A 24,720-nucleotide genomic window follows, 5' to 3' on the forward strand; every position below is an offset into this window, starting at 1 on the left:
ATGACTAACTCATTTTAGTATAGTGATGCGGACAGCAGCACTAAAATGCGTCAGTCTAACTCCTGATGCGTGGCGATTGGCAGAGTTGCCAAGTTCTACAGTCGGCAGTTCTGGCTCTAAGAGCACATCCCGGGCGCAGGGTGAGAGACAGAAGCCACGTGAAAGCTCGGCTCGTTTTGGGCTCGAGGTTCCAACAAGTCCTCGAGCTGAGCCAGACTCCAGGTGACGGTGGCTCGCCCACCTCCATGTAGCAGTGAGCTGCATTTCCCCCGACTAGCGCTCTGACGTTTCATACATCGACTCGCAGCGCTTGAGAAAATTCCTAAAAAATAAAAACTGGCAATATTAACCACCTATGCGTCGTTTGTAAAGTTATGAAGAGCGGCTGGGCGGCCCGGGCCTCGCGGGAGGAGGAGGGCCGCGGCCCGTCGGGAGGAGGAGCCGGCGCGCGGGGCGGGGGCGCCGGGATAGGAAGCTGCCGGCGCCGCCGCTCGCGCCTCACTCGGCCTGCTCCTTCCTTCCTGCCGCGGCCTCCAGAGCGCAGGGTTCCGGGTAGAGGGAGAGCCGCCATGCCGCCCACCACCGGCCGCCGCGCGGACCGCGAGGGCCTGAGGAGCCGCGTGCGGGGGATGATCGAGGCCCAGCGGGTCGTGGTGTTCAGCAAGACCAGCTGCCCCTACTGCCACAAGGTGCGCGGGGGCCGGGGGGACGGCCGCGGAGAGGGCCTCACGGGGAGGAGGGTCGAGCTTCCCTCCAGTCACCGGTTCCCCGGGGCGGGGGGCGCCGGCCCGCGCGGGACGGGGGCCGTGGAGGCGGTGCTGACAGGAAGAGCCGGAAGGCGCTCCCCGGGAACACCCCCCCCCCCCCCCCAGGAAGGGATCGTTAGGGTACGGGAGGCGCTCCCCAGGCCGGGGACGCGGGGGGCAGCTGGAGGGGGTGCTGCTGGCGGTAACCCACCTGACTGGACGGCGGGCGTCATTCCTGTCAGGGCATCTTCCCGCCATTTTCAGCCTCCCCCCTCCTCATGTGCCCGACTAGGGAGTCTGAACATCCGCGGCCGTCCCGTAGTTCTTGCCCTGTAATCCTCTGCCCTTTCCTGCCTCGGCGCACACTTCCCCCGCGAGGCGCTATTTAGTGCTTCGAATGGAAATATAGCAGCGCAGGTGCCCGCTAACTCCTGAGAAGTGCCGGTACTCTGCAATATTTATTGCATCAGTGCTGAGAAGTCTCTCTCAAATACAAGAATTGCAAGTACCGGACAGCACCATCCCATATAATGCCCCGGTGTTACTGCACCCTCTCTTCTGTGGTTTGCACCATGCCTAATAGTAAATCGCATCCTCATCCCTCCAGAGACCACCCCGAAGGGTGTGGGAGGTCTACCAAAGGGGTGTAGCAGATGTAAGGAATGTCGTGGCCTAACGAGTGGTATTTTGCTGCTTCTTTCTGTCATTGCTTCATACTAGATGCACCTACAGCAACCCAGGACTATTGGTTTTGTCAATGGTCGTTGGTCACATAAGATATAAGCAACAATAGTTCCGTTGTATAAATTATTGAAAATGCTTCAGTAGTGAAATCAGACTGTGAAAGAGCTATTTAATGAATATCCCTGAAGTTACAGTAAAGGCACAGTGCAGGGTGGTACTTCAACTGAGTTAATATATATTTTTTTCCCCACCTTGAGGATAAGAGCAAAAATGGAGAGGCTGATAGAGACCCGTCTCGGCATCAGCAGTTTAGAACTGCTGGTGTGTTCTATACCTCCTCACTGTTAATGTCAGTCAGTGTGCAAGTCTTAAACTCTCCAGTCTGGCAGAACTGGCATTTTACAGGTGGCCGAAAGTCCTTCATTCACAATGTTAAACGGGTCAGTCCCTCTACTGCAGCGTGATCTGACACCAGACTGGTGGTCCATTCAGAAGATGTTTAGCACTGCTGTGATCTTGGAGTTGAACATAGAATGTGTTTTCAATGATCTTGCTGATGAAAGGCTTGAAAAATCATAAAAATGTTATTGGATCTGCAGATCGAGTGACTTAAATAATCTACTCAACCTAACTGTGATGTACTTGACCCGTAAACAGGTCTCAAATTGTGTGATCCAAGGCAAATAGTTTACATCGTCGCCTTTTTCTTAATTCTCAAATTTTTTTGCACCCTCAAATATGAGCTCAGCATTTCTGCAGTACAAAAAAACCCGGTTTTGTTTAAGTAGATGAAAGTTTCTGCTTTTTTTTTTTTGTCCTCATTCAGCCCCGCTTACTGAGACACCTTTTCGCCCTCTTGACTAAGAAGAGACTCAAGTCAGGGGGTGCACCTTTGTAACTCCTGGTCTGCCTAAACGGACCTGCCGAGGCGTCGCACGGTGCTTAATCATTGGACTGCGGCAAAGAAAAGTTCATTAGGACAGTTTCACATAAATACCCCGCAGTAAACTTTAGCAGGAGAGCAGATTTAGGCGATTCCCTGCCAATTTAATAATGGTGCCCACATTTCTACGCTTTTCTTTGAGCCCTGCACATTTAGGTCCATATTTGCCGCACGGAGAGCAGCCTTCAACCAGTCTGTATAGCTCAGCGAGTGCTCCTTCAGCCATTTTTTGCAAATTTCATTCCGTCCCAGCACAATTACATAGAACAAAAATGAACGATTAGTTTTGTTCACCCTTTTCCATATCCCCTCATCCTGGAGCTGCCCGAAAATAATTAATGGGAGTGATACATTAATTTTCCAGCTTAACATAGATGATAATGCCCTAAAAACCTCCTCCCAGAACAACCGGACAGAGGGGCAGTCCCAGAACATGTGTATATCCGTTGCTCCTAGCCCGCCACATTTCGGACACTTGATCACCTCCCCCTTCTTAAATTTGGACAGTTTTGCCGGAGATATGTATGCTCTATGTAGAGTATAAAGATGTTTTTTCCTTAATGGGGCCGGCTTCACTACTTCATACAGTGTCGTTCACGACTTCCTCCACCATAACCCAATCTTGTCGCCTAACATCACCTTGCCCCATAACTTGCTTGGTAGGTCAAAGTTCTCATCCAGAGTTTCTAATATTTCCCAATACCAAACCGCCACCCTCTTCCCCGAAGCTGAGACCGCCAGGTCTAAAAAAGAAAGTTTCTGCTTGCATTACACAAATCTAGCCCCCATAACTTCTTTTAGTTTACTAGCAACGTTGCCATCAGGGCAGGAGTGGTTCTCAGTTTGTTTGAACACTCAATTTTAATAAATATATTACTAAACCATGATGTGGTAACATATTGTCATCTACACACAGTTTCTTTCCAAGAAATGTCCAAAAACCTCTCCATTAATTTGCAGCTTTACTGGTAAAACTGTATGGTGTATTAACAATCTGTGAAAATTAGTTTTCAGAAAACATATCCTTTGCACACCAACACATAAAGTATTCTGATTTGTTTTCATCCTATTCAAATATTTTTTCAGCACACGAAATATAAAAAAAGGCTTTCACAGCTACTGAAATATATTTTGAAATGTTTGCACAGTTGGCTTAGTCATTTAAATGTTGTGTGTTGGGGAAAAACCTGACACCCTATATCCTTTTATTTTACAATCTAAGCACCAGGCCACACAGTTCACCTTACAAAGTCCTAGAACTCTGCAGTCAGAAGGAATATTAATTGCAAGAAAAACTGACTTTTGACCTCTGTCTGTGAACATAGAGCAAATGTGACATAAGAACAAGATTTAAAGGCATCTTTTATTTCCCCTCCTCTTTTCAACTAAACAGAACACCTGTGCAGTGTCAACTGCCAGAAGGGAGGAGTGGCTATTAAAAATAGCTTGACCTGATCAGTTAAGACTGGTGTGTGGATTTTTTTGAATCATAGCTTTCTGGTAGGCTCTTAACTTGTGAGGTCATCAAGGTCTAGTGGGTTTCTTTTGGAGTGGCAGGATCTGGCCAGTCTTAAAAGCTTCTAGGAAGGTGTCTTGAGTGAGAGAGGCACTGACAAAAATAAGTAGAGGTAAGAGCATCCCCCAGAGAGTTTTGATAAAAGATAATGGTACGACCTCTTCTTAAGAAGTTACTTTGGGGGACGCAAGCGTGTTAGCCAGATGTGTGAGAGAGAGGCTTTTGAAGACTGACCATTTCAGGATTCTACTGGGAGGAGTGGATGTAATAGATGAGGCAGGCTTGGTATCATCCATGTACTGTTGGATTGTCTTAATTTTTGTTAAATTAAGAAGAGGTTTGATGGCATTTTACTTTTCTGTAGAGTGATGAACGGGCTAGTCTGGCAGGGCATCGATGGAGTGCTTGATTGACTTGAAGGGCGCTTTACTGCTGTTGGTGGCTTTATTACTGGTATAGTACTTTGCTATGGCTGATGTGATTAGCTGCCCGCATGTTGCTTGGAGGGCCTTCAATATAACAAGATCCTCTGGAATTCTGTTTGTTATTACAATTGCTAAGACAATGCCTGTATTCCACTCTTGAGCTTGTTCGCGTAGGTCTACCATGTCCCGTTTCAAGGGCCTAGTTGTGGCCCATGTTTGTAGCTTCTCCGCCTAGCGTGAAAATGGTGCTCACTCCTCACTGGGCAAAATCTGAATTCGTGTCCTTCACTGCCAACTCAGTCCACCACATTTCTTACATTCTCTTAAATTGGTCCTATTGCCATTTTGTGTAGGATACAGGTAAGACATGGACAGAATGCCAAAGCATTACACAGGTGCCTGTACCTGGAGGAGCCAGACAGGACCATAAAAGCAAGTTGAAGATCAGACCTTTGAAGTGGCTTGGGGTCTGAGGTAATATTCTGATGACGCAAGGTATGGAGTGTCAGTGTTTTTCCGGAGGTAGCCATAAGGATCGTTGCCATTAGGAGACTGAGCAAAGGTTGGTGGCAATTGGTTGTCTGTGACTCAGTATAATTATTTGGGTTGAATTTACAAGTGCTTCTACTATTGTGACAACAGGCTACTTAGAAACTGGTGCAAGCCAAGACTTCATAATTGGATTTTGTAGTGCAAAACCAAAGTAGTGCCTGCTAGGAATGGGGTTTCTGGTTGGCTTGGGTATGCACGTAAGCCAGGCAGAGCCTTCCTCTCTAGCCACAGCAACTAAGTTACACACCAAAGATAACCTGTACTCACTCCCTGGCAGGTTGGCACAGAGCAGCCAGGCTTATTCCCAGAGGCAATTTGTAAAACGTTTGCGCAACATGCTCACACCAGCAACACAATGAATACACCACAAAAGATACTCCACATGGGATTATATAAAAAATGTCTATATTGTAAGCATATCATAAGAACGAAAACATAAATCATAAACACTTCATACCTCGTGTATGAACCATAAATCCTTTACACACTGAGTAAAATCATGTGTACTTTGTTTACTAGTTAGGAGTTGTAAGAATTATACATAAATCATGGATATTTCTCATATTACACATAAATCCTAATTCTCTTGCGCATGATGCCAGTTAGATTAAGAACACAAGCAACATCACCACCACATAACCAAAAGGCACAAAAGCACTTGGGCCCCTATTAGCCTGGTTACTGTAATTCTTGTGGGTTCCTTTAGAACATGCCTAATGAGTACAGTGCAAAATCAGGCACTCCTAGTATTGCCTTTATGGGAACTCTGAAACCGTTCCCACCAGAACTATGCCAGTAGTGGTGGGCACTCCATGACGCTGATGCAGTGTAAGTGTATTTTCTCCAAAGTTGAACTCTAGCATATGTATCATCCTCCCGGCCCACTCAGTAGAGGGTGAGTGATCAAGCGTGCCGGGATCAGCATGCCTCACCTGGCATGCCCCACGGGTCCCTCTGGGACTGAGACTTCCCCAGCATACAAAGGGAAGTTGAGAAATAAATGCAAATGTGTAAGAAAACCTTGTCCCTAACTCCCAAATCCAGCTGCCCGTGATCATGCAGTGCAGTTGCAGAGACTCAGTGCTGTTCCAGCGGTGGCTCCTTGCTCTTTTGGGGGGCGGGTGGTGGTGAGTGTTCTGCCTCCCCTGGGACTCGGTGATCTTGGTGGAATGCAGCTCAGCTGCCCGCACAAGCAGTGCGGCCACCACACCTCTGCCCGATCCTATTAGTTTGACCCCGTCCTTGGGACTAAGGCAGCCTCATCTCGGAACGCTGTACTCTACCATAGCACACCCCCTGGGGGTGCACAAGGAAGCAACAGCATTTACTTGGCTTGGGTCGCCCAGTTACCTAGGCCAAGTGGCTCCTTTTGACAGGCGACTCAGCACTCCCAGCAGCACCAGTCAGGAAGGAGGTGCGCCAGTCCTGGGTGGAGGATGCTCTCATCACACACTGGCTACAAGCACGGGGGCAGCTAATTCTAGCTCTGGAATAAACACCTTGGCAACCTGGGTAGAACAGAGTGCTTACAGACCGTTAGCTAACATACATGGAGGGGCCTCCCTCTCTGGACTTGCTCAGGAGCTCCAGGTACTGTGCTGAGGGGGCTACCTGGAACTCTGGGGGACCCCCTTCACTGCAAGGGCCTTTGTTACGCCTCTGTCCACACTTCCTATTTGCAGCAGTGTAGCTTTGCCAGAAAGAAGTAACAAATGAAGCACTCAAGACACACTAGTTTACAGTGACTGGGGTGCCAAGACACTAAATCCCATGGCCAATTCTGGGCAGTCCCCACCCCAGGAGAACACTGGCAGGCACTAGGCAGAGGGCAGCCAGCAGGCCAGCACATGAAGGCAATTTACAAGTGGCAGTCCTTCCAACAGGCAGGCCAGGACAACCAAGCAAGTAGTTTAAATGGTGGTTTCTCCTGGCGGCCTAGCAGTACTTCGTGAAACCAGAGTTGAGCAGCAGGGCAACGAGCAGAAAAGCAATCCAGTGAATCCTTTAGGGCACACAGCAGGGCAATAGCAAAAGAGCAGTCTAGATGAGTCCTTTGAGCAGGGCAGCAGTCCTTCGGACAGAGGTTGCCCCAGTTCCAAAAGTGCTGTAAAAGCATGAGGTCAGAGCCCCTGTACGTATACTCAAAAAGCCTTTGATATAAGGGGTGACTTCAAAGGAATCCTTTCATCTGTAACACAACCCCTTTCAATCCAGCCATGGCTCCAGAAATCAGTAGGGGATAAATCAGCCCTTTGTGTGCGGGCAGGACACAATCTATTGGCCTATAAGATGTGAATGACTGTCAGTATCCAGATGGCTCCAGGTGCCTCTCCTGTCACACCCAGCCCCTCCTGTGTTGTTGCTGTCTGGAAAGTATACACAAAGTGTAGCCAATGCTAACATAGGAGGAGCAGCCCTCACAGTAGTGAAAAACGGAATAGGCTGTTTGTCATTACTAGGATATGTAAAACATAAAAGTACATATTCTACTTTTTAAGGTGTTACATACACAGCACCCTTCCTATAGGGCTACCTTGGGCCAGCCTTAAGGATGACTTGGGTGTAGTAAAAGTAGAGTGTAGGCTTTGGCAAGTATCTTTAAATGCCAAGTCAGTGTGGCAGTAAACTGTGCATGCAGGCCCTGTCTTGGCAGGCCTAAGACAGGTTTGAAAGGTTATCGGTGCTGCAGGCCCACTAGTAGAGTTTAAATTACAAGCCCTGGGTATGTGGTATATCACTTTACAAGGGACTTGCAGGTAAATCAGATATGCCAAACAGGTCTGAGACAGTCATGTTTTAGGGGAGAGAGCACATGCACTTTAGCACTGGCTAGCAGTGCCCAGAGTCCTAAAGCCAACAGAAATGTCAGGAAAAAAGAGTAAGGCAAAAGTTTGGGAATAACCCCGCGGAAAGGACCATTTCAGACAGTACCCAATATAAGACCCAGATTGTATACTGGGGTGAAGGACAGTTCTTGGTCAGAGGAGTGTGGCTGCATGAAATTGAGTTTCACTTTTGTCTAATTAATACCTAGTACAGGGGCCCCTCTTTTCCTCTTAGTTGAGGTTAGCTTGTTGATATGTTTGATTTCAGTTTCAGTGCAGTGATCTAATTCTCCCGTTGATGTGTGAAAAACTGATAATAACTAACCTACAGTGATGATACATGTGGAACTCCACATTGTAGTGTTTCTTGCTGATTCAGACGTACCACTCTGATTGTGGGGGCATAGTACCTACCAGGCTGTAAATCATTCAAGCAAAACAATTACAACAGCAACCCAGATGTTAATGTTAACCTGGGTATAATTTGTAACGAAGCACAAATTCACTTGAAGCTCACTTTAAGAAAGGTTCATATTCTGGCAGAAAATCCTGACACTGACTTAACCAACCAAAATGTTACAATGTTGACAGTTGCTAATCTGTCATAAGCATCTCGATCTAATACACTACAACCAGTACTCCAATATCTTTACAGTACTCAAGTGCCTTTGAGTTTCAGGCAAAGTATACAGGAACGGGAGTTCTGGGGAATATTTTATTAAGGAATTCTAATTCTTGTTGAGAAAGAATTCCTTGTTTTAAACCCAGAGATGTAGTGTCCAAAAATTAGTCTTAATTTCTGGTAGGGTGTTTTTAGGTAAGTTTCCTATAGTGTATTGGATTTTTAAGCTGGCACATAATTTCAGCTTCATATGTGTCTGTATCACAATGCCACTTCCCTTATCGGCTGGCTTGATTAAAATGGAAGTATCGGACTTCAAAAGTGTGGAATGATTTGTCTCTCAGGCCATTAATATTGTATAGTACAAAGGACCTCTCAGTTCTCCAATATCTTCCAAAACTACCTTCTTAAATGCTTTGATTTCACTTGGCTTTTTGGTCCTTTCAGGTATTTTTAACACCATATAGAAATGGATATGATGACACAGCCTTGGGTAAGCAATGTACCAATGGGAGAAAGTTTCTCTTCCACAGTGTGTATGTGTATCATAACTATATTTCTTTCTTTCTTCTGATTTATGGCTATTCTTACTTCCAGACGCTTATGTACAGAGCGAGGATGCACTCCATTTCCTTTATTCAAACCATGTTCCAAAACTATCAGTACATAAAATTCTCCTTATTTATTATGGTTCTTATTACTCTTTATAAAACTTGTGGCACCTGTTCCATTCCATAATATCTTTCCCCATATCAATTCCCCAGGTCACCGTTTGTTCTGAGGAGACCCTGGTATCCTTCTTTATGGTAGAAACATCGTTGACAATCAAAAAGGCAGACCTTACTTTTCATTATTTAAATGAAGAAGTTACTTTACCGATAGATGTATTGAAACTCTGTAAGGAGGCTGTATTTGCGATACATCAGAGATTGGAGAAATACCAGTGGTTCTTTGATTGCGTTGTGTTTTTTTTTTTTTTTTTTTCTTTTTTTACACGTGGTGTCCTTTTTCACTTGGAGTGCACTTCTTTCACCATTACGTCTTATATTGGTATCACAAAAGAGATATTTTATGCCATGAGTTTTGTTCGCATCAATTTAAAATAAAGTGTATCTTTTTGTATGTGAGTACTGGTTGTAGTATATTAGATTGAGATGCTTATGACAGATTAGTAACTGTCCACACTGTAACATTTTAGTTGATAGTCCGCGACAGGATGTTCTGCCTGAACAGGAACTTTCTTAAAGTGAGCGTCACGTGAATGTGTGCTTTATTGTAAATCATTCAAGAGCACCACCTGCCACTTTTGCTTTGAAAAGCAAGTAGAACAGAGTTCCCTAGCCGACCGCCTTGAACGTGGCATCCTCCATCTGCTGCATTCAAGATATCCATCCAGACTGCCCAAAGGGGTCTCTGTTCAACAGTTGACAAAACCTGGCCAGCATATAACTTCGTTTTATTTATTTCATTATTTATTTATTTTTGAGACTTTGAAAGTGCATTGTTTAACGATATCTTCCGAAATAAGAGGGATCCGCGGAATAGTGCAATAGTTACTCGAGTTTGAGGGATGTACCTGTGGTGGTTTTGTTAAGGAGCCGATTGATCAGATCACTTTCTACAGGAAGGGGAATGCCAGAAGGGACTTGCTTATCCTTTTTGTTAGACCTGCCATTACAGTTTATCATTGTCTCGGACAGAGTAATTCCGAGCAGGGTTTACTTTGGGAAAACAGACAAATGGTACATTTATAAGCAGCTCTCGCCTGCAAACATGATCATAATTTATTCTTCCCCTTTCTCAGTAGCCTCAACACTCCTTAAATTAGGGACCCAGTAATCTCATCTAACCCTTGTTCTCACAGGGCTTTGTTTCCATCCTTAGGTGAAAAACCTACTAAAACTAAAGTATTTGTTTACGTCGTCATTGGTTTTACCACAAAATAGGTGGGACTAAATTGGGCCTGTCTGAAATTTTAATTATGACAGTTTAAATATTTGAAGTTCTAGTATTCCTTGTGAAGGTCAAGCCAGATTACATATTGCATAGTTTCCCATATGTTTTACCCTTGGGATACTAGCTTGAGCAGAAATGTTACAAGACATATTTTCTGCAGAACCAGTCTGCTACTGGTATCTTGCGAGGGTAATGTATGCCTTCACTTGAAATTCATGGAAAATACTGCCATACCTCACTTAACACTGTAAGTTCAGGGTCACAACGTTTTCATGAGATCTTGTGCTATATCGTTTAAAAAAAAAAAAAGCACGGTTTTTGCTCAATCCCAGAAATAATTAAAGGTGAAAATTAGAGGCACCTGTATGATGCGCTTTGTATCTTCCTACAAAACCTACTTGTGCCTTGAACTGATATATTACTTGGCGGTGATGGCCTTTTATTTTTTGCTGTTGCATGTGTACCATGCCGCCTTATTGCAGAGTCATTAAGAGTATTTGATTTATTATATCCATTGCTATATATATATATTTTTTTTTTTGGGGGGGGTGGGGGGATTTATAGAATAGCTGTAGAATATTAGCAGTTACATGTCAGTTAACCGGGGTGCCCCTGAGGGCCTAAGGCAGGGCTTTTCCCTGTGACTCCGCATAAGTGAGGCACTCACTAATGTACATCGTGGATTACTCAGTCAAACTGGAAAAAAAACTTTTACGTTACAGTTCAGACGTTCTCGTACACTAAACTGATTTGATTCTTTATCAAACATAACACACTGGTATAAGAGGTTCAACACACTTTAATGCTGGAGGTCCTCTCATGGCTCCAGAATTTCGCCAACTTTAGTCCGTTGAGGGAGACATTTTGCTTTGCCACATCTGATTATTTAATGCTTTGGGAAGTTGGATTGAATTATTAAGTGGTTGTATTTGACCACAAATAGAGAAGGAAGGAGTGGAGAAAACCGCTTGTACGGGTGGTGAAACAAATCAACTGTATTCTGAAGAATTCTGCAACTCACTTCTCCATTGGCCCTTATAAAGGCACTCACCCTTTCGCCTTGTTCTTTCATACAGTATCTAAACTCCTTTGTGACTTGGGACGTCCTTATGATGTACGGTTGGAGAGCATTTTTATGTGTTATACTTTTTTAGATGCTTTTATTGTACATTTTGCAGTGATATAAAAAAAAATAGTTCACTGGGTCCGTGACGTAGGGAAAATATTTTACTGTTCCATGTGACATATGGGTTTCATCATCATGACAATCACCAAACAAATGCAGAGTTTTACTGATGTTCAGCCAAAAGAATAGTATGTCTGTGGGAGACTGCATTATTCAGAAATTGATCTATATTACGCAGTATTAAAGACAAATAGAAGGGGATATTCTCGGACATTTACTTGATCCATTTGACCTACAAACATTTTCTGATCAAATCTGTAAGTTATGCTGCAAATTATGACAGTTTAATAAAGCGATAAATGCCACTGAGTTGCATTATTCCATTGTCTTTGACCATTATCCATTTTATCCACAGTATTCATGCAAGGTAAACAAAAAAAAAAATATATACACACACACACACACACCTAGTTCCAGTCAGTGCCTTTTGCTGGCTGAATCTTAAACAATTGTTCTTCTTTACCGAGAGAATGTTGGATGTTTTTCGCAAATCCTGCAGATGACTGTTCTGTATGGTCCAGTATTCCATTTACTATTTTAAATAAACATTTTATGTGAAAACACTCATTTCAGACTAACTACCCCAAATAAAAAAGAGGAATAAAATGCATTAGGGTTAATGTGTAATGTGGTCTTATTGCCATCTTGGTGTTCTGCCAAGATTTTTTAATCAAACGAGCCATCCATTCTTCAGCCTTGTGCTTTGTTTCTCCAGATCCCATTGAGTTCTCTTGTGAACCTTATTACATGGTTACCTGTTATATGCAGTAGTTTTTTTGTTTTGTTAACCTTAGAGATATCAAAATGTAAGTGGTGTGGTTTTTTTTTTTTTTTTTCCGGCCAGCGACATGTATTTTGAGTAACGTGTATAAACTTTCCAAACAAGCAAGACTCGAGTCACGTCCTTTTCTGGATACATGTCCTACCTTGCGCAGGGGTGGGCTCACCTGAATACAAAGAGTAGAAGGTTTGCAATCAAGACGGGACATACTCCCATACTTATCAGTGGTACTGGCCTGCAGCATCTGCCAACGTCCCTAACTCTTCTATACTACAGATGCTGGTGAGACCAAGGGAGAGTGAGTGGTTACAGGAACTCATTGACAACTGCTGCAGTGTGCCTTTTCCAGTCAAATAGAACCACCCAATGTTTTCAGATAATCCACCAACCCTATAATCGCCACACTGCTTCTCTTCACGTGAAGCAATATTATTTGCGCTGTAAGGGAGCGAACCAGGTGTCGCCACTGCTCGCAGATGTTGAGAGAGTTGTCAATGCAGTTCTGCATGACTTCAGTCAGCCAGGTGTGCGGAGACTTAATGCGGCTGAGAGCCCATAAAAGATAAGTAGCAACCCTAGACAAGCCGTAGGAATTCCAGAAAACCCCGTAGGTTGCCTTTTTGCTAGTTGTCTGTTTTGAGGACGTCTGGCCTAACATGCGTGTATGTGTTCTGGTTGATCGACACCTATACGTAGCATGTCATGCTGCACACAGCAAGATACCATCTGTAGATGGCGAATGCACGAAAAATACTAAGTAATGAGGAAACGCGGATGCTAGTGACGGCTTTCTTTCAACTGCCTTGTTAAAACTGGGCTTACAAGTCACCAGAATTCATGTAGGCATCATTCCTGTTGCTCTATGACAGAGCTCTGAATGGATGCTAGAGAGAAAGGAAGTCTTCAAACTAAGGAAGCATACGAATCCTGATTGTCAAGGGGAAACCGAAGAACAGAGGGTTTTACATTGATAGCTCTTTACAGGAAAGGATGCCTGTTTTCAAACTAGGACGAGATGATATTCCTTTTAATAATATTCAGACAGTCCCAACCGTTGATCAGCTCCTTCTCGTTCCGTGAGAACGTATTTACGATTATTTTCAACCCCCCTGTTGGACTCTGGTTTAGTCACTAATCATCTCATCTGTGCGTCATAAAATGACATTTTGCAATAGATAAGAAGGAAGTAACTTGGGAGCTGTGTGCAACATGACTGTGCATATTACTCCAGGATATGCGGGCCACGGCAGGGCTTTGATAGCTTGGGAAAATAACATTTTGCTTGTATTGACATTGGATTGTAATATGCACCTGCTAAGTAATCAGTGGTTCTGGCCTGACAAATTGTATACTGATAGTTTTAGATTATTAGTGAGTTTTTATTTTTCTATAACTAGAATAAATCTGGACACGCTCTCGAAAAGAGTTAAAATGTGACAATTATCGAAAGTAGGTGTTTAACAGGGTAGCAAGCGGATAAACCAATCACGTACAAGGACATTTCATGTATAACCATACAGAAAACCTATGTTTTATACCCAGTAGAGGCAAAGCAATTTGTATTACAGGAGCCGGGCGTGCACGGGCACGTGTGTACAGCGTTCCTAACTTTGTGCATCCAAATGGAATTAGCTGTGCCACAAAGTAAGTGTGTTGTGCTTCACCAACGAAATCAGCTCAATGCTGAACTTGGGAGCAACCATTGGATCTGTTTACGTGGGTCACTTGTACGCTTGTGTCCTTGAAGTTGTGCTCTGCAAATCCCGAAGACTTTGTCGAGGGATGCGAAAAAGAATGTCGTTTAGCGCATTAACCACTTGTTGAAAGGAGATTAAATGCAGCAGGTGAGTTGAAATTCTCCGTTTTGAGAATGCCCTCCAAAAAATGTAAAGTGCCTCGTTTTATGGCGTCTTCACGTGGCTACGCTGAAGTGTTTACCCACTGAGTATGGCTGTGTGATGGGACATGGACACTGGTCTGCTCGCTGCTCGCGCTGGTGCTCCAGGTCACACACCCTGATGGCCCTTACTGCTCTGACTGCTTCTGGTCTGCTAAACGTGGATTTGTGAACCCGCCTTGTGGAGTATTTTAACAGGTTCTGCTGCTACACGGTGGCCTGTTATGTAAGTGACTGACCCCTCCCCGCCCCCCAAGTATTTTCATGCCTGTTCTGTGCAAAACCTCTAGGTGTATATTCGAGTTTAGTAGAGCTAAATGCTAAATTGGAGTAAAGAAAACTTGGGGAGGGGGGTGGGGAGGAAATAGGTCTATTTTAATACATATAAAGTGGCACTTCGTGAGCACTAAGATGGAAAGCTCCTGGTAGTGGAGTGTAGAAGTTGTTTGCTGTTAACCCGCACATACTGGTTTCCATATATTTGTTAGTCTGACAATGTAGCACTCGTGTTAAGATTCTGTGTGGACCAGTCTGTAGTGAAATTAGGGTGACTGGAATTATGTGATTATGTGACCATGGCGATTTTAGTTTAGAGATTTGAGTTATTTGCCACATAGTCCTTCTGCTGCATTATCTGCAAATTACCAAAAGAAAGTTAATAAAAATGCCAGAACACGTGTTGCTGCACAGTGGTAGGCTCTGTGGAAAGTTTGACTGGCCATCTTTCTGTTGCTTTATTGCGTTATTAGAGTGCTAAACTTGTACTAATGGGGTGCAACGAATGCCCAGTGTTCGCAAGTGTGCAAACGATAAAATATCGAACCATTACTATCAGCCTTGCATTGCACCGCATAATTTGCCTTTTCGTGCTGCATAATTTGTTACCCTGCTAAATAATTTGTCCCATCCCAGTAGCATAATTCCAGTGGCCTGGAGTATAACTTACAAATCACATTCTCCACTGGTCTGCTTGCCTTGTTTGACAAATATAAAATTGAGTTGATCTGTTTTATTAAACAAAATGTTTATAATAGTGTTAAGATTTTACACACTCACTTACAATGAACACTTATTTGTGTCTTCCACAGGTTAAGGAGCTCTTTAATTCGCTCAGCGTTGAATACAATGCCTTGGAACTTGATCAGTGTGGTAAGATATTTTAGTGTGTACCGTGTGTGCTACCTGCATTGTGCCTCAGAAGAGATTTATGCCGGTGTTTAGTTCTAGGTAATAACTGTCTTGCATTGTTTGTTTGTCATTGACCTGGTTTGGGTAGTTGTGTTGATATGCGTATATGGATGTTGTGGTGTGTGACAATAGAACATTGCATAGTGATAGATGAAAAGGAGTATTAAATATTGTGTGCCTTTAACATATTTATTGTTATCACTGCATTACTTAAATCTGCAACTTTGTGTTGAATCACATTTCCTGACATTTTAAAATATGATGTACGTTGATGATTTTAGTACCACTTTTTAGGTCTCAGCCTACCAGACAGTGCAGCTGTCTGGTTTGCTAAAGGCATCTTGGGGGGGCTTCCAGAAAGCTCACATAGGTGTGCATTCTGCCTGTCAACCATCGGCTTTGTGGTTTGTAATTGGCATATTTTGGCTTTCTGTTTGATGGCTCTATTTGCTTTAGGCTCTTCGGATTCAGTTTGTCCCTTTTGTTGCCTAAACCACATTAACTGTATTTTTCCACAAACTCGCTTTCTGTAAAGGGGCCATTAAATCGTTTTCTTATCTTGTTAGATTTGCTGTGCATTCAAAGACAGAGGTCAAATGTCAGGTGCTGGTTTCTGAGGGCGCTTTTTTACTTTTATTTTTCTGACTTCAAAGTGAGAGGATTTATGTGACAGTCTTGCTGGATACTGGGGGTACGAAAGTTTTTTTTTCTAGCACACATTAACATTTAAATGAACTGTGTAAGTATTTTAGAATATATCAGAATTAGGAACACAAACCACATTTTTGTTATTTCTGAAGTGTTGGAAACAAATACTTCAATATGATCAAAATAAATCATTACACTAGGTGATGCAATATCCACATATTTTAGTTAGTGCACTGTGTAGTTTTATTAGTAAATCTATATGTCTGTGCAAACATAATGGTCCTTTCAATTGAAAATGTGTTGTCTGTAACAGCAGGGCGATACCATACCATGCATACTCCACTCTACTCTGCACCACTGCAATCTACGACACTGAATTAATGCCAATGCACTCTGCAACACTCTACGCCATTGTACTCTACACCGGTCCTCTCTACGCCACGCCATACTGTTCTTTCTGCCGCTCCACTCTTCGCCATTCCACTCCACGACACTCCATGATGTTCTTTGGTGGATGTTGTATTAAGATTAACATGACTGATGTAACAGTGTAGTAATGCAATCTTTAGTAGCAAGTAGCAAAATGAATTGTAGAACAAGCCATACATTCTCTTACAGAATGCAGTCAATTCGAGAATTCCTCCACCTGCCTTTAATTTTGGGTAGGATGTATCTGGTATGGAGGCTATTTCCCTTTTATTTTTTTTTATTTTTTTTTTTGTAGTAGCTTCTTCTGTTTGTTTTGGGTCTCCCACTGAACATATCCACCCCCCTCTCCCAAATGCCAGTCTATATCTTTTTTTACTGTTTATTTTCCATCTTTTACTGAATGTTTGTCCATTTTTCATTTTCACTGTTTAGAAAATTATCTTTTACATTTTACACGTTTAGTTTTGTATTTCTGTCACATAGAAAACTTTTGACATGCATGTTTTTATGCTGAGAAAAATATCAGAACTAATAGAAAAAAAGATGTAGTACGTAAAAAGCTTTTTTTTCCTGTACGTGTTTTTACTGAAGCTGCCCTGTTAAAAGCAAGAATGCTTAGTCATGTCCGGTTTGGCCTTATTCCAAGGGCATTGTTTGAAGGTTCCTTGCATGGTATTTTGTTTCCAGGAGGGCTACTAGGGCACCTTCCTTGATAGATTATGTTATTCCTGTCGAACAGCAGGCAGTAGTTTTACATGTTGATTTTTAAAAAATGTTATCATTACTTGCAGCCTTGCAGAAATTATTTTACCTGGTCCAGCATTATTTCTCTGTTAAAGTTTTGAGAGCATGACGGTGTCGTAATTAACAATTATTTTATTTTCTCTTCTTGCCGATCTCTTGATTGTTCTTTATTCTAGTTATTGCTTTCTGAACCTTAACCCTCTCGGAGTTCTGCCAACGGTGGCTATATTGAACTTAAAACATTTTGCTTGCCTTTTTGCTGTTGTAGTGTTTATTTATTGTTTTAAGATTTTATAACTGTTGGGTATTTCAAGTATTTGGTGCTTGAAATCTAAAGACATGGGGATATGTACACCTGCTGTTTGATACACAGTTTGTTGTATGTACAACCTATAGTACTGCGTTTTATGAGTGCACTATGTTCTATCCATTCTTATGTTTTTTTTTATTTTTTATTTTATTTTGTGATGTGAGACTTACCTAGTTTTGTGTAAGTGAACATTGTGTCCGTAGTGAAGAAATAGTACTGCTTCTCGATATTGTGAGGCTTTGAGTTTTGGATTGCTCAGAAGTCTGCTTTACTTCTGTCGATTTGAAGATCTGATAACTGTTTTTATGTGTGTATATTAATGTGTATGCATATTAATGTGTATGTATATATTTCTAATTTAGGGTAGGCTGCTTGCTGTTAATTGGATTAGCAGTCTTGTCTGTCTCATCTCTCTGCTTCTTATTTAATTACTTTTCTCACTGTTCGTTCTTTGTCGCTCCAGTGGGGCATTTCTCCTCACCATTTTCTGATTGGATGCCTGGTGTCCTTCCACTGCTTGCTCATGAGATACCACGTTTTAGGCCTGCAACAGGGATATTTTTTTACAGTGAAGGGCTTGGATCCTGCCCATTGCTTTCAATTTGTTGGCTTCATTATCATTCATCTGCCTCCTAATTGGCTAGTGTTTGCCAGGTGCTACTTCCTTTCCTTTCTGCAGAGCATGGACCAATAACACATTTAAAAAAAAAAATGTTTTAAGTGTCCACCTGCTGATTGCACTGTGATTGAGATATGCGTTTCAGGGCACTTTCTGTTGTCAATGCTCGTGCCGCTTTCTCCATTCTGATTTCAAAAGCTTTTTTGGACAATGTTTATCTACGCCTGCATCGCTTGGCTTTCTCATGCAACTAAAATTAAATTATATTTTACGTGGGTTGGACTAAGCTGTTCTAACATATAAATGCAGCATTAACAGCACATTTTCTCCTTCATGATCCTTCCCGCCGCAAGAATATTTTCATGGCCTTTCAGCTTTTAAGTTTGGTTCCTTTAAGTTACTTACATCCACAACTGTAATACTTTATGCCACACTTTTCAATGACACTCTGCTATAGGCTGCTCCGCTCACCTAGCAGTGTGAACTGCAGCTATGCTGCTGTACAACTGGACTAAAAGACGTTGACAAAGTCAATAGCTCTTGCATAGGTGTGGCTACACACACACTTTTCATATTACTTCATACTTCTGTTGTGGCCATTCCATTGCTTCCACTGAACCTCCATGACCACCACCATTTTATTTAAAAAAAAAAAAAAGCGCTCCTTCTATACCTGCTACTTTGCTGCCCGTATTTTTGGCTTGCTAGATGGTTCTGCATCTGTTAAAAACTGGGCAATACAAGTTAGTCAGAGTTGACGAAGCCAAAAAGAGGCAATAGGCTTTGCCAGTGTTTGTTTTATTTTAGAAATGTCCCATGAATAGTCCACCACAGCTCTGCCCCTCTTATTATTTCTCAAAAGTTTGTGTTTTTACAACCGCTTTGCATTCAGGATATTAGATTAAATAATCTGTTGATTATTTGATCTAGTCCCATTGGTACGGACCACTGTTTTCGTTTGATTTTTAATGAAAATGTCAACATCTTGTATGCATTATGTTTAAATTCTTCTGCTTGGAGCTGAAGAGGGATGATGTGAATCATTACAAAATCGTGTATCTTCAGCAGGTTTCGTTGCATGATAGCTTGTTTTAAAAAAAATGTATTGTAGTATAGCTTACAGTATTTTCTTTTCTTTTAGAGGATGGAACGACCATTCAGGAAATACTGATGGAAATGACTGGACAAAATACTGTCCCAAACGTGTTTGTAAATAAAGAGCATGTGGGCGGATGTGATAAAACTTTACAGGTAATGCTTTTTTCATCCCAAGTTACGGGGTTCTTATTGGGTGGCTCACCTTATAGTTAGTGTAGGAGGCTGGCCTGGCTTATACTGGTTACCTGATGATACTTGCACCTTGTGCAAGGTCCAGTTATCCCTTATTATTAGTGTTCTAGCAGCTTAGGCTGATAGAGGTAGCTATCGCAGAGCAGGTTAGGCTGAACTAGGAGACATGCAAAGATCCTACTATACCACTTATATCATATAGGTACTATAATCATAAGAAAGACAATACTCAGTTACTAAAAATAAAGGTACTTTATTTTAGTGACAATGTGCCAAAAATATCTCAGAGGATATACTCCCTTAGGAGGTAAGTAAAATACATAAAATATACACACAAACCACAATCTGGTAAGTAAAACAGTCAAAGTAGTGCACACACTGTAGAATACAATAGGATGCAATGGGCCTAGGGGCAACACAAACCATATACTAAAAGTGGAATGCGAACCACGAATGGACCCCTAGGCTAGTGTAGTGTGTAGAGGGTCGCTGGGAGTGTAAGAAAACACTAAGGGTGTCCAAGATACCCCCCACCCCAAGACCCTGGAAAGTAGGAGTAAAGTACTATTATTTCCGCAGAAACACACTAAACCCGTGATAGAGGATTTTGCCAAGACCACAACAGACTGCAAAGCACTGAAGACTGATTCCTGGACCTGAGGACCTGCAAAGGAAGGGGACCAAGTCCAAGAGTCGTGAAAGTGTCCGGGGGGCAGGAGCCCACTAAACCCGGATGAAGGTGCAAAATGGCTGCCTCCGGATTGAAGAAGCTGAAGATTCTGCAACAACGAAAGGTGCTAGGAACTTCTCCTTCTTGCAGAAGATGTGCCGCAGAGTGCTGGAGGATGCAGAGTTTTGGTCCTTGGCAAAAGACTGAAAACAAGCTTCGCTCGCTGCAAGAGTCGCAGTAGAAGAAAAAGGGTGCTGCCCGGGCCCAGGAAGGACCAGGATTTCGCCATTTGGAGAGGAGACAGAGGGGGCCCTCAGCAGCGTAGAGAGCCCACGCACAAGAAGATAGCACCTGCAGAAGTCCTTGAACACGGGTTCAAGAAGACTGAGCCCGGTGGTAGTCTCAACACTACAAAAGAGGGTCCCACGAAGCCGGAGGTCAACTCGGGGAGTTGAGCAATGCAGGATGGAGTGCTGGGGACCTTGGCTTGGCTGTGCACAAAGGATTCCTTGGAGAAAGGTGCACAGAAGCCCTAGCAGATGCATTTCACGCGGTGCACAGGATTGTCTGGAGGGGGGACCTCCTCCAGATTTGGACAGTTGGACCACTGGAGAGTCTGGGTCACTTGGGTCCACCACCTGTGTTCCAGGAGCCACACTAGTCCGGATGAGAGGGTCCCATAGTACCAGTGATGCTGAAGTTTGGTGCCTGCTGGAGCAGGGGCAAGATTCCATCGACCCCACTGGAGATTTCTTCGTGGCTTTCAGTGCAGGATGAAGGCAGGTGGCCCCCCAAAGCATGCACCACCAGGAAACAGTTGAGAGAGCCGGTAGGATTAGGCGCTACAATGTTGCTGGTAGTCATCTTGCTACTTTGTTGCAGTTTTGCAGGCGTCCTGGAGCAGTCAGCGGTCGATCCTTGGCAGAAGTCGAAGAGGGAGATACAGAGGAACTCTGAGTGAATTCTTGCAAGTTGTTATCTGAGGAAAAGCCCAATGGAGAGACCCTAAATAGCCCTCAGAGGAGGATTGGCCACCTAGTCAGGTAAGCACCTATCAGGAGGGGGTCTCTGACGTCACCTGCTGGCACTGGCCACTCGGAGGCCTCCAGAGTGCCCTCATACGTCTGGATCCAAGATGGCAGAAGTCTAAGACACACTGGAGGAGCTCTGGGCACCACCCCTGGGGTGGTGATGGACAGGGGAGTGGTCACTCCCCTTTCCTTTGTCCAGTTTCGCGCCAGAGCAGGGACTGTGGGTTCCCTGAACTGGTGTAGATTGGCTTATACAAGGAGGGCACCATCTGTGCCCTTCAAAGCATTTCCAGAGGCTGGGGGAGGCTACTCCTTCCCAGCCCTTTACACCTATTTCCAAAGGGAGAGGGTGTAACACCGTCTCTCAGAGGAAATTCTTTGTTCTGCCTTCCAGAGACTGGGATGCCCAGACCCCAGAAGGGCAGAACCCTGTTTGTGGGTTGGCAGCAGCGGTAGCTGCAGAGAAAACCCCATAGAGCTGGTTTGACAGCACCTGGGGTCCATAATGGAGCTCCAGGGATGCATGGGGTTGGCACCCCATACCACATTTGGCATGGGGGGACAATTCCATGATCTTAGACCTGTTACATGGCCATATTCAGAGTTACCATTGTGAAGCTACATACAGTATAGTGCACACGTGTAATGGTGCCCCCGCACTCAAAGTCTGGGGAAATGGCCCTGAACTATGTGGGGGCACCTTTGCTAGTGCAAGGGTGCCCTCACACTTAGTAACTTTGCACCTAACCTTCAGCAAGTGAAGACTAGTCATACAGGTGACTTCTAAGTTACTTAAGTGCAGTGAAAATGGCTGTGAAATAACGTGTTATTTCACTCAGGCTGCAGTGGCAGTCCTCTGTAAGATTTGTCTGAGCTCCCTATAGGTGGCAAAAGAAATGCTGCAGCCCATAGGGATCTCATGGAACCCCAATACCCTGGGTACCTAGGTACCATATACTAGGGAATTATAAGGGTGTTCCAGTGTGCCATTTAGAATTGGTAAAAATGGTCACTAGCTTATAGTGACAATTTTAAAGGCAGAGAGCGCATAAGCACTGAGGTTCTGGTTAGCAGAGCCTCAGTGACACTGGTACACACATTTAGGCCACAAACTATGAGCACTGGGGTCCTGTCTAGCAGGATCCCAGTGAGACAGGCAAAAACCAACTTGCATGTATGGAAAAATGGGGGTAACATGCCAGGCAAGATGGTACTTTCCTACACTTAGTGAATGCATATTTGTAAATACATCATCTTTCACTGGTGCGAGAGTGATTTTTGCAAGCACTGTGCAGGTGAAACCTGAAAAACGGGGTACACATCTGAGACTGTGAATGTCAACAGTTAGTTCTTTGCAGTTTAAACTCTTAAACTGTGTCCAATTTTTCTAAACGCTGTAATTTGCAGTTAACAATTTGAAGTGGATCTTAGCTAGAATCTTGGCTAGTGTTTCGTATTTTTTTTTTTTTTTTTTTTTTTTCTAAACTAACACTGAGGCTACATATATGTGTGTTTGTGCATTTATGTGTAGACCAACAGCAGGTGTTTAGTGTAGGTGCAAAGGACTAACGTGAGCAGTTGCGGAATGTTTCCAAGTATCCCCAGCACTTGTTGAGTAATGCCAGCTCACTGTCGTACAGAGTGAGCAGGTTATAGTAATGCAGATTGCTCAATATTGGCAGGGGTCTGTCAGAATCCAGGACAGTAAGTCATGTGTTCTACGAGTATTACCTTAATTTCTTTCATTGGACTGGTTTTTCCTGAATGCTTTCAATAGCGACTGCACCCAATGCTGGATATTAACTCCAGATGAACAGATAACAATAGGCATCTGTGTAGATGTTTTAACATATCTTTGCGCCATCTCATATCCTTAATTATAAATGCATGTGCTCGAACTTTGCCTTAAATGTTATTGGAAGACATGTTTGTGGGCAGATGCGATGGATTTGCAAACATTCTCTCCACAAAGCATGTATTTGAAAATGTCTACGTCAGCACACCGAACACATTTAAATACCTCAGAAAATGGGATCGTGTTTAAGGTGGGAGTCCATACGTGGGTCTCTTCAGAAGCTTGTACCGATTGTTTTTGCTTTAATTAGGACACTCCTAGATTCCACGCCTGTCTTGTCATGGCTCATCATACCGTGACTTTTAGTTTGAAAGCGTTCATTTAATGCATGATACTTGTTGGTATAAGCTGAATAATGTTTGATCTGCTGCATATTGGGAAATGATCATACAATTGTTTGATGTTGAATTTAATTTATGAAAATACAATCTGGGTGTTATAGTCCCAAATTATTTGCTTAACTTGGTTCTGTTCCACCTACAGTAATACTTTTGATTACAAATATTTCTTAGTTTCCAGTGTCCACTAGCAGGAACTGTATAGAACATCATGTAAACCTCACTTAGATGAGTGATATAGACACATGGCACTGACTTCCATGAACCATGGGCACCTTGTTCTTCCACAGCCACATGGCGGATGTCTTTTGTCATGCATCTTGAATGGTAATTAATAGCTAGGATGCACTTCAAAGTAAAAAATATTTTTGTGAAAATTACCTGTGCCGTCTATGTAGGAAGTTGGCTCTGTATGTGCTATTTCAAAGTAAGGAATAGCATGCACAGAGTCCAAGGGTTCCCCTTAGAGGTAAAATAGTGGTAAAAAGAGATAATACTAATGCTCTATTTTGTGGTAGTGTGGTCGAGCAGTAGGCTTATCCAAGGAGTAGTGTTAAGCATTTGTTGTACATACACATAGACAATAAATGAGGTACACACACTCGGAGACAAATCCAGCCAATAGGTTTTGTTATAGAAAAATATCTTTTCTTAGTTTATTTTAAGAACCACAGGTTCAAATTTAACATGTAATATCTTGTTTGAAAGGTATTGCAGGTAAGTACATTAGGAACTTTGAATCATTTCAATTGCATGTATACTTTTCAAGTTATTCACAAATAGCTATTTTAAAAGTGGACACAGTGCAATTTTCACAGTTCCTGGGGGAGGTAAGTTTTTGTTAGTTTTACCAGGTAAGTACGACACTTACAGGGTTCAGTTCGTGGTCCAAGGTAGCCCACCGTTGTGGGTTCAGAGCAACCCCAAAGTTACCACACCAGCAGCTCAGGGCCGGTCAGGTGCAGAGTTCAAAGTGGTGCCCAAAACGCATAGGCTTCAATGGAGAGAAGGGGGTGCCCCGGTTCCAGTCTGCCAGCAGGTAAGTACCCGCGTCTTCGGGGGGCAGACCAGGGGGGTTTTGTAGGGCACCGGGGGGGACACAAGCCCACACAGAAATTTCACCCTCAACGGCGCGGGGGCGGCCGGGTGCAGTGTTAGAACAAGCGTCTGGTTCGCAATGGAAGTCAATGAGAGATCAAGGGATCTCTTCAGCGCTGCAGGCAGGCAAGGGGGGGCTTCCTCGGGGAAACCTCCACTTGGGCAAGGGAGAGGGACTCCTGGGGGTCACTTCTGCAGTGAAAGTCCGGTCCTTCAGGTCCTGGGGGCTGTGGGTGCAGGGTCTTTTCCAGGCGTCGGGACTTAGGTTTCAGAGTCGCGGTCAGGGGAAGCCTCGGGATTCCCTCTGCAGGCGGCGCTGTGGGGGCTCAGGGGGGACAGGTTTTGGTACTCAGTCGTAGAGTAGTCC

General features: G+C 43.5%; 1 protein-coding gene across 1 annotated transcript in view; it reads left to right on the top strand.

The window, feature by feature from the left end:
- Positions 1 to 441: 441 nt before the first annotated feature.
- TXNRD3 (thioredoxin reductase 3) overlaps positions 442 to 24,720 on the top strand; it is a 136,010-nt gene continuing 111,731 nt past the window's right edge. The window contains exons 1-3 of the mRNA XM_069206272.1: positions 442 to 689; positions 15,222 to 15,282; positions 19,213 to 19,322. Of these exons, the coding sequence (XP_069062373.1) occupies positions 570 to 689; positions 15,222 to 15,282; positions 19,213 to 19,322 (291 nt within the window). The 5' untranslated portion in view covers positions 442 to 569. The remainder of the gene's footprint in view (positions 690 to 15,221; positions 15,283 to 19,212; positions 19,323 to 24,720) is intronic.

Source organism: Pleurodeles waltl, chromosome 9 (assembly GCF_031143425.1).
Source record: "Pleurodeles waltl isolate 20211129_DDA chromosome 9, aPleWal1.hap1.20221129, whole genome shotgun sequence".
Classification (NCBI taxonomy): domain Eukaryota; kingdom Metazoa; phylum Chordata; class Amphibia; order Caudata; family Salamandridae; genus Pleurodeles; species Pleurodeles waltl.